We start from the raw sequence: 10,138 nt of genomic DNA, 5'->3' as shown, positions 1-10,138 counted from the left end.
CAACTATGACATTCAAAGCAGTGATGAAGTACAGTACTGACACGCAAGGCCAGCTGAGCTGAACACGACAAGGAGTGGGTGGCAGAAAAACATGTACTCCACAAGAGGTCAGGTCCTGAGAGATGTGGGGAGCAGCGGTCTGAGGATACTTACTTGCTTCCATATTTTGCACTACTTGATCTTTTCTTTCTGTATTTCTCGTGAGGCTCATCTAACTTCTCTATGATGCTTTTTATTTGCTGAATTGTCTTAAAGGTGGTAACAGAATCCTCAATGGTGAAACTGGAATCAAAAGGCTCTTTCTGTGGCCCTTGATAGACTGCTATTGTCCCACAAGCCTCTGTAAGGAGGAGCAAAACCTTTAATCAGAAAACCAAATTCCACAGATGCCATCTGCAATATAACTAAAAAATCTGTCAAGTTTTAAGGGGAGATTTTCTTTGACAAGAAAATTTGACAAGATTTTCTTTGACAAGGCGGGCTATAGCATAACAATTTTATTAAACAGAACTATCACATTCACATAAAAAGAGTAATTTTACTTCATGAATAGGTGAGATAATGCCTCCTCCTTTGAGGGTTTGTAAACTTACCAGTAACTGAGTAAATCTATAAATATATTCAACTTCTTAAAAAGTCAAATAAATAACCCAGAAATTATTAATGAAAGATCACAGTTTTATAAAATTGTATTTACCTTCCATTTTCTGCAGCTTAAGTAAACTGAGGGTAAAAAGAGAATAAACTCTTTCGGTTTCTCTGTCTTCATCAATATCTATCTGGATATCTGCAGGGATACCTCTATGAGAAAAAGAAAATTAAAGAGATTGGAAAAGGGCTGGAGAGATGGCTCAGAGGTTAAGAGCACTGGCTGTTCTTCCAGAGGTCCTGAGTTCAATTCCCAGTATGTGGTGCCCTCTTCTGATGTGTAGGTCTGCATGCCGTCAGAATACTGTATAAATAATAAATAAATCTTAAAAAGAAAGATTGGAAAAAATTTTTTGTTAACATGAGAAAGATTTTTGATGACTTGAGACTAAAACTAGAATTAGAATTTTGCAAAAGGGATCTCAGAAATTAGTTTCTGAGATAGTTCGACAGGATCACAAGGTTTTGTTGTTAAGGACTCAAATCTCAAATCTTGAAGAGGATTTTGAAGTAAAATCATTTTTAAAAATATTTTTTATTGTGTATGTGTGTATCTAGATGTGCGCGTGCTCACATGTGCATATGTGTGTGTGCTGGGGCTAGAGTTGCAGGGGTTCTGGAGCTGAAGAGCAGCAAGTATTTACTACTCTCTCTAGTCCCAATAAAAACGTTTTTTATAATCTCTGGTTCTTCACAAAATAATGCATTAATAACAAAATCTACAGGGCTACAATGGCTAGTCTACAGATCTAAAACCAGAATGTTTAGTGGACTTGACACAATTTAATATTTTTATCTGTGTGTGTGTGCGTGCGCACATGAGTGCAGACATCTGAGGAAGCCAGAGGCACTGTAACCCTGGAGTTGGAGATATAGGTAGTTGAGAGCTGCCTAATGTAAGTGCTGGGAACCAAACTTGGGTCCTGGGCAAGAGCCGTAAACGCTCTTAACAGATGAGCCATCTCTCTATGTCTGTATCTTGCTCAGGCTTAAGATGCTGATTCTTCTTCTTTTAATGATGTTGAGCATGGAGTGGGCATTGCTTATACTTGGTGAATGCTCTACTATCAAGCTTCAATCTGGCGCTTCAGACTTGTGCAACAATCTAAACCCCTCCCACCACATGAATAACCATGATTAATTTCAGAATATTTTCATCAGCCACAAAAAAAAAAAAAACAACTTTGTACTCATCAGTCTCCATTCGCCCATCCATCTAGAGCCTGGCCACCACATTTTGTGTCTCTGAATTTACTTATTATACATACATATATTATTTTTTGTGGTACTAGGAACCAACCGAAGCACTTGTGTGTGTCATGTAAACACTCTACCACTAGGCAACAACCCAAACCCTTCCAGACACTTTTTGAAGAAAATGTTTTCAAACCGTATGTGGCCTTTATGTCTAGCTACTTCCACTCAGCATACTGTTCCACATCCATATGCACTACATCGGCAGACATCTTGAACGGCTACTTTTATCAGAAAGGGACTTACGCAGTGCATGGCTTGCAGCCTGGCGTGCTTTCACTCGGCTCCTGGCAGCAGAGCCAGTTTCCGTTGAGATACGCTGAAGGATGGAAAGAGCTGAGCCTGTTGTGGTTGCATCTGCTCACCCTGCACAGCACATCTATCCACTCGTTGGCTTCCACACAGTTGTTCGCTTGGACGTAGAGCGTTTTCTCCGTATGGATCACTTGGAACATCTTTATTGGCAATTAAGATAAAAGTTAGAAGAGCCTTAAGAGCAACACACAGCGCATAAACAGAAAAAGCAGTTAGAAGGACACTTAGTTTGCTTGGCTGAGAAATGGCTGCAAATGTGTCTTAATGAATTTGGCAGGTCAGTGCCAAAGGCCACCTTGGTTAATGGTTCTAAACACGAGAACAATATAAACTGTAGATGCCATACAGGTCAAAGGAATGGGCCACTGTCTGAGTAAGAACAAAGAAGTGATTTTAGATGCAGGAGGAAGTATGAGGGAAGACAAAGCAGTGAGGAGATAGTGAGGATGGAGGACGCCATCCTGGTGACTGGAGGATCCTGCACTATCTCAGTGGCAACAGAGTGACAGACACTAAAGTAACTTTCACATGCTAATTTAAAATGCTTTTAACATTTATACAACTTACATTTTTCTTGCCAAAAGAACTTTCTTCCAATTTTTCCACAGCAAGAATGTTTTTTACTGGAATAGTGTAAATTGCATCTTTGCCTAAATAAAAAAAAAAAAAATGACAAAACTAAAAGAATTGCTGTAATAATTATAATTCTGTATGGTTAATTCTGCTTGCTGAAGCATATGTATCTACAGTAGACTTCTGGATGGTTTGTATATAATAATATTGAACAGGAATTTTGACTGCTTTCTATAAAGCATATAGATGAAAACATTTTTAAGGAAAAACATGTGAATAAGTTTGATCTTTATATAGAAAATTATTTTCTATGCTATTATAAATTTGTAACACTAATTATATAAAAGCTGGAAGAACTAATGCACCTAGTGATAAAGAGACATGAGAGGCCCAGGCATATGATTACAACCTAAGCAGTAAATATGACTATTAAAGTAGATTCTTTTCTGGCTTGTAAACTTAACTTTAATTAAAGAATTAGCCCTCAAAACAAACAAACAAAAATCTGTGTGTGCACGTGTGCAGGGAACCAAACCCAAGGCATAATGCATGTTAGGCAAGCCTCCTAGCACTGATCTAAAACATGCTTTCTTTTATTATTTTATGTGCGTAGTATTTTCCCAGCATGTGTGTGTACCACATGTGTGCCCAGTGCCCTCAAAGGTCAGAAGACGGCTTTGGATTCCCTGGGACTGGAGTTACAACTACATGGGTGCTGGAAATTGAACTCAGGTCTTCTGCAAAAAACACGTGCTTTTAGCAATGAGACAACTAGCCAGCCCTGTCTCTTACGGCTGTCTTGGAACTCAATATGTAGGACAGGCTGGTCTTATACTCAGAGATCCACAATGTCTCCTCTCGGATGCTAGGATTAAAGGTATGATGTGCCACCACAACTAACATCGTTCACATTTTTAAAATTAATTTTAATTTAAGTTTGTGTGTATATAGGTGCACACACGTACTATAGCACATGTATGGAGTACAGGACAACTGGTAGAAGTCATTCGTTCCCTCTACCATGTGGGTCCCAGACACCGAACTCCTTGTCAATCTTGGTAGCAAGCACATGTACCCTCTGACCCAACTTGCCAGCCCCAAAGCATGCTTTAAACTATAAACTTATTTACAGCCGCCACATGTTGGCCAGCTGCTAGCCAATACTACAAGGTTCTCTTAGGAGATGCTGGGGCAAAGTGAGAATTTTTCCAGCAGACAGAATCTTTTAACCCTTTATGGGTTTTAAAATTTATGCAAGGAAATTTGAATGTGTTAAAGGGCCTCCTCTAACATGGTGTAAGATGATCCATGTCATTACAGCCTGGGTTACCGTTATCATATCCAGTTATAGAAGTTAGTGATAAATAGTTTTGACTTCTAGTCATTTTGTGATGGTGTTTTTATAGCATCAATACTTTGTTTCTGCTTCTTCCTCAAGTCTTTCTTTAAGAACACATGGGTTCTAATACAGGAAGAAAAGAACATTCTATTTTATACTACTCAAAGGATTAATGCTGTGAGTTTTTTCTTTTTGACAAAAAAACAGGTTATCTGTGATTTTGTTTTTACCATGAATAAAGACATTAGTACAAAATAGTTGTTCAGTTAATTTCCTGGTACAAAGCGCAGAAGTTAAGGTAATTCAAATAAATGTGACATGATTTTCAAAAGATATATACTAAATGTCTAGTATACGCTAGGTACTGTTCTAATAATTAAAGACAGAACAACAAACAGAAAACAGGTCCCTAGTAGAATTTATATTGATTCCTGAAAAGACCAGCAGAGAAATATTGACTAGAGATGAACACTATGATGAAAAAAAATTGAAGTGACATAACAGAATGTAACTGGAAAAGATTATCAGCAACCTTCTGGAAGCAGACAAGATAAAACTTATGTGGATATAAGGTAGGGCAGGAAGAGGGTAATGATGAAAGCCGCAGGTGGGAGAGTGGTTAGGGAGAGCGGCAAGCCAGCAATAGTGGACACCGAGGGCTAGAACTGGAGAGGCTCCGACATATCGGGATGACTAACAGATGAGCTCCACCTGGAATAGCCGAGCCAAACAGCCACATGCTAATGCAGCAGGGCTGCAAGCTGGGTTGCAGAGCAGTGCAATGGCATAACTTGCCTCTCCCTCATGATCATTGTGAGGATGTTCCTGAGCCCTATAGTAGGTAAATGGATTGTAAAACACAAGATGAGCGAATTGCCAATGCGATTACCAAACAGATAAGGAAAAGCAGCATTCTAAAGGAGAGACTCACATACAGAATACCACCTGAGGAAATCATAATACAATGAATTGGGTAGCAACCTACACAGGACATCAGAGGGTCTAGCCAGAGAATTAAAAAAATACTCTCTTTAGACTTGTTAAGTATCAAAACATGCCCATACCTTAAAGCGGCTGTATTTACCCATTTTGGGACAAATTCTGATACTGCAAGTGTTAGATGCTCCCAGGAACAGTGCATCTTTTTTCTTACACCATGAGAGCAAATTTCAGTTAACCATGATAGTGAGAAGAAGTTACAGTATGAGTTAGAAACAAAAGATCTTCCCAAGAAGTTTCCAAAACACAGAACTTAGTACAACTTAAGCTCATAGGACTTAGAAGTGTTGACAACTGACTAAATCCCTTAAGAAAACAATAAGGGATCTTTAAATGGAAAGAGCTACCAAATGTTGGACAGGAACAGAAAAAAGAAAAATGCCTAAACTATGGGCCATAAAATAACAAAACTTACTAAAGATATGAGTTTCCACAGATAAGAATCAAAACTCTGAGAAACAGACTGATATAAAAATTGTCATCAGCAACAATGAAGCCGGAATATATATATGAAATGTCTACAGCACCTGTTATTCCCAGGTACTAACCCATCTGGGGTCCTGCTTAGTTTCTGAGATAAGACTCGAACACTCAAGGAGGTAATGGCCACAGGCCACAGTACTGTATCCTTAAAGTTCCGAGGAGGAATGAGGATCATTTAACAGTAAGGACAAACCTGTTTTGGTACACCTAAGGACTCAAACAACAACGATAACAACAACAACAACTTATTTTGAAAATTCCTCAAGAAATTCTTCCTGTAAATTTGTAAAAAATCCAAGCTGTATAAGAAATTATGCTGGGTAAAGAAGTGAGGAAAATCACTGAAGCATAATGAAAGAGACAAAGCGCTCTGCCGCACGGACAGAATGCGCCCACCAGCTGGAGACATGAGCCTGGTCCCAGGTTTGGCGACTGTAAATAGCACTCACCTAAACCTTCACTGAACGTGTCTTTGGACATCTGCTCTCATTTGATTTGGGGCAGATAACCAAGCGCATAACTGGTAAGAAATATGTATAGTTTTATAGATAATCATTTGGTTTTTCCCCGACCCCTCACTCACAGTTAACTTTTTGAGAACTTGGCAAAATGCTTTCCAAAGTGACTGCACTTCTATAGTTTTGCTAGAGATGTAGGTTTCCACTCACCCATGTTCTCAACTATGTCTCACCTCTTCTTAAAGAAATGTGTGTAAGGACTCACCAACAACCTTGATGTGCTGGGCAAACGCTTTACCACTGAGATACATCCCTAGTCTTATTCATTATAAATATTTCTGTTGGAATAAAACAGTACCTCAGTGTAGTTTTAATATTCTCTTCATGGGTTTATTAGCCACCTGTATGTCTTATTAATGTTTACTGCCCTTTAAGTAAAACAAACAAACAAACAAACAAACAAAAAAACCTCAATATAAATTTTATCATATTAAAATCTGAAAGCATTTTTTTCCAGTTTTATCTATTCTGTGTGTGGGTATATTTTACTCAAATGTGTATGTATGTGCCTGGTGCCCACAAAGTTCAGAAGAAGGTGTCAGGTCCCTTGGAACTAGTTACAGACGGTCGTGAGTTATTCTGTGGGTGCTGGGAACTGAACCTGGATCCTCTGCAAAAGCAGCCAGTGCTTGTCTCTTTAGACTCTGAAATATTTTCTTCTAGTTTGCTGTTATCTTTTCATTTTCTTAATGGTATCTGTTTTTTTTTTTCTTTCTTGTGTGTGTATGGTATGTGTGTGTGTTTGCAGGCGCATACATGTGGATGCCTGAAGTTGATAGAGCATATCTCCCTCAGCAGTTCTCCAGTGCTCTCACGGAGCATGGCTCCTCACGGGGTCTGGAGCTGCACAGTTCCAGTTAGTCTAGTCAGCTGACTCACCCTGGGAGTCTTCTGTTTTGATTAGTGATTAAGTCCAATCTGTTAGCATTCTTCTTTTGTGGACTACACCTTTGATATACACGTAATAAATCTGCCTAACCTAAGCCGTAAAGACTTTTGTTGTTGGGGCTGGAGAGATGTCAGTGGTTTTAACCACTGGAGTCCCATTCTTTCCAGCACCCATGCGGCAGCTTACAAACACCCACAACTCTAGTTCCTGAGGACCCAGTGCCCTCTTCTGGCCTCCTTGGGCACCAGGCATATATGCATGCAAATCACTTCGTTATATACATAAAAAGGGAAAAAAATTCCTTGTTAATGTAAATACTTAAAACAATTAATTTTCATTCATTCATTACTGCTTTAGCCATATTCTACCAACTTTGCTGAATCTGTTCTATTTTAAAGTACTTCTCAATTTCTTTGAACTCTAGGTTATTTGAAAGCATATCAACTTCCAAATATGTGCAGAGGGGCATTCCTAGATATCATATTATTGTAATTTTAAGAGAACATTTTATAGAATGTTAACTTTTGGTATGTACTAAAACTTGGGATTCAGTTTAGTTTGTTAAATGCTCCAATCTGACTGAAAATATTATGTATTCTCTTTGTTTGATTTTATGTTCTATACATGTGAATCAGATCAAGGTAACTGAGTATGTTGTTTCATATTTCTATACTTTTGTTGATTTTCTTTTTTGCCTATTTTCATAATTACTTAAATTATTTAAATATTATAGTCTGTTTTCCCCCGACACGTTAACAAGCTATAAAAAGGTGTACAAACATTCAGAACATTAATTCTGCTTGTGAAGGCTCTTTTAATCATTCTGGATCATGTCGGCATTTACTTGGTAACAGCTGTTCTGGAGTTTACTGAGTTATTGCTTATCCTCGCACCATCTTTTTCTCTACCCAATTATTTTCAACCTATTGTGCTTTTATACTTAAGATATATAAGTTAGAGAAAGTATTTCTTAAGATCTTGTTTCTTAGAACATCTAGTCTGGCAGTTCCATTAAAATAGCTTCCGTACACTTATTGTAATTATTGATATTGTTGAGTTTAAGCCATCATCTGTTCTGATTTCTGATGCTTTGCTATGCTTTGATGACATCTTTACTTTCTGAATGGGAAGAAGGGGACAAGCTGTTACATCCATTTTTCTCTAAGCTTTGGTCATAATACATAGTCCTCTTTAAGTCGGGGTTTCACTGTGTAGGTTTGGCTGTACTGGCTATGTAGACCAGGATGGCCTTGAACTTACAGAGAACTGCCTCTGCCCTCTGAGTGTTGGGATTAAAGACATGTACCACGATACTTGGCATGATATAGTCTTAACTTATTACTGTCTACTTAAAATTATTGTGCTCATTCCTAAGATACAAGATAATTTCCTCCATCCTCTTCTGTTATGACACCCTTGCCAAATACACGATATTCTACAAAGCCACAGATCAATGCTGTAAATCTTTTTTTTTTTGGGGGGGGGTGCTTTGAGAGAGTTTCTCTGTGTAGGAACTCTAAGAGATAGTCTGGCAGAGTTCTACATAATGAATTCAAGAGGACACTGTATGAGACACGAAGAAGCTGAAACATCAGCAGCTCATTAGACTCCATCACGTAACAGGAGGCAATAATGATATTATAGTAATTTAAAGTCCGCACTCAGCTCTATGAATATCTGTAAAGGTACCAATGACTGATGACTAAATATCATTTGCCACATTAATTGTACTCCCTATCAGTGGGTGACAAATGCTTTTTAGTAGCCTCTCTAATTTTATTCCTTGCCTAAGCATCTAAAGTCAGTTTAGGATTTCAGGGCAGTTCACAAGGAATCTGAAGTATCCCTTCTCTTGTTTTTTTCTATTTCCAGTCTTCCTGGATGCCTTGACATTTGATTCTTTGACTCCCGAAGCCAAACAATTGTATGTTTTTGCATGAATTTAGCTGTCTTACACTACAGTGTTTTTGTAGGCGATCATGAAAATAGAAATCTTAGCCAGAACAATTTTCTTTCAAGGGTCATATAGCTTTAAAGGTTGTCTATTTCTAACTTGTAGATTATCTAGGGCACACTTCCATTGTGTTTTCTCTTGACTATGCTCCAGACTTGTATAATATACTTTGGGCAAAGTTTCTAATTATTATTTTTGAGGGTGTTAGATTAGTACCAAGTTCTCTATTATTACTAGAACTCACTGTATATGTATTTAATTTAAAAGATAAGCTCTCCTATAGACCAGGCTGGCTTTGAACTCAGTACTTAGCCAAGGATTACCTTAGACTTTTGATTCTCCTGCCTCTCTCTCCCAGGTGCTAGGATTACAGCCGTGAGGCACCACACCCAGTTCATGTCCTGCTGGGAATGACAGCTGCGCTCTGTGCACATTAGGTGGCTGATCTATCAACTGAGGTATACCCCCAACTGATGTATGTTTGTTTATAAAAAGGCAGTTGCATCCCTTCAGTTGCTTTTGCCCAAATCCTTGAAATGTTCCTTTATTTGTCTGTTCCTAGCACCTCATCTCGAATTCCCTAACAAATTCTGTGTACTACCTTTAAAATATATTGAGAAAGTGATCTGCTTTTACTACTTCGACTGCTGCCAACTGGTCCAAGCCACTACTTTCTGTGCTTTGGATTATTATAATTAAAAATAATTTTGGCTTATTATCTAGCAGTACTAACCTGTAAGTTGAGTAAGAGCCTGGGCTTTAGTATGTCTTCTTCACTACTGTTCTGTCCTGCACCTCTGGCACATAGTAGGCACCAGTAAAATATGTTTAGTTGAAAATATCTGCATAATTGAGTCAATGATTTGGTTCTTTAGCTAGTAAAGAAAAACAACAAATGAAACCCTGGAGAGCTTCATACCAGAAAACATGAAGAGGGAAAAGTCAAGTCAGCCTAAATGCACTGAGAAGTTGTATAAACTGCGCTTTATGGAAGCTGTCTAAACTGTCTGCATGTACCTATATACGACAGGTCTCAAGAACATACATCTAAGCAAAGTCTCACAGAAGTATTTCAAAGATGGGTTTATTAACAGGTTTACTAGTAAACTTGGTTAAAGCTTCAGAATCCAGTAGTAGTTACTAAAGCAATTCAGGTGACAGAGTAC

The 10,138-nt window shown here is 38.2% G+C and overlaps 1 protein-coding gene across 3 annotated transcripts in view; it reads right to left on the bottom strand.

Annotated features, from left to right (window-relative positions):
* Positions 1-10,138, bottom strand: part of Rasa2 (RAS p21 protein activator 2) — a 175,707-nt gene that overhangs the window by 4,724 nt on the left and 160,845 nt on the right. For all 3 annotated transcript variants that reach the window (XM_060385466.1, XM_021648440.2, XM_060385467.1), the window contains exons 20-23: positions 2,785-2,867; positions 2,149-2,357; positions 698-801; positions 154-340 (exon numbers count right to left, since the gene is read on the bottom strand). In XM_060385466.1, the coding sequence (XP_060241449.1) occupies positions 154-340; positions 698-801; positions 2,149-2,357; positions 2,785-2,867 (583 nt within the window). The remainder of the gene's footprint in view (positions 1-153; positions 341-697; positions 802-2,148; positions 2,358-2,784; positions 2,868-10,138) is intronic.

Source organism: Meriones unguiculatus, chromosome 6 (genome assembly GCF_030254825.1).
Source record: "Meriones unguiculatus strain TT.TT164.6M chromosome 6, Bangor_MerUng_6.1, whole genome shotgun sequence".
Lineage (NCBI taxonomy): Eukaryota > Metazoa > Chordata > Mammalia > Rodentia > Muridae > Meriones > Meriones unguiculatus.
The sequence above is the reverse complement of the archived record's forward strand: the minus strand, read 5'-3'. Positions and strand labels throughout refer to the sequence as shown.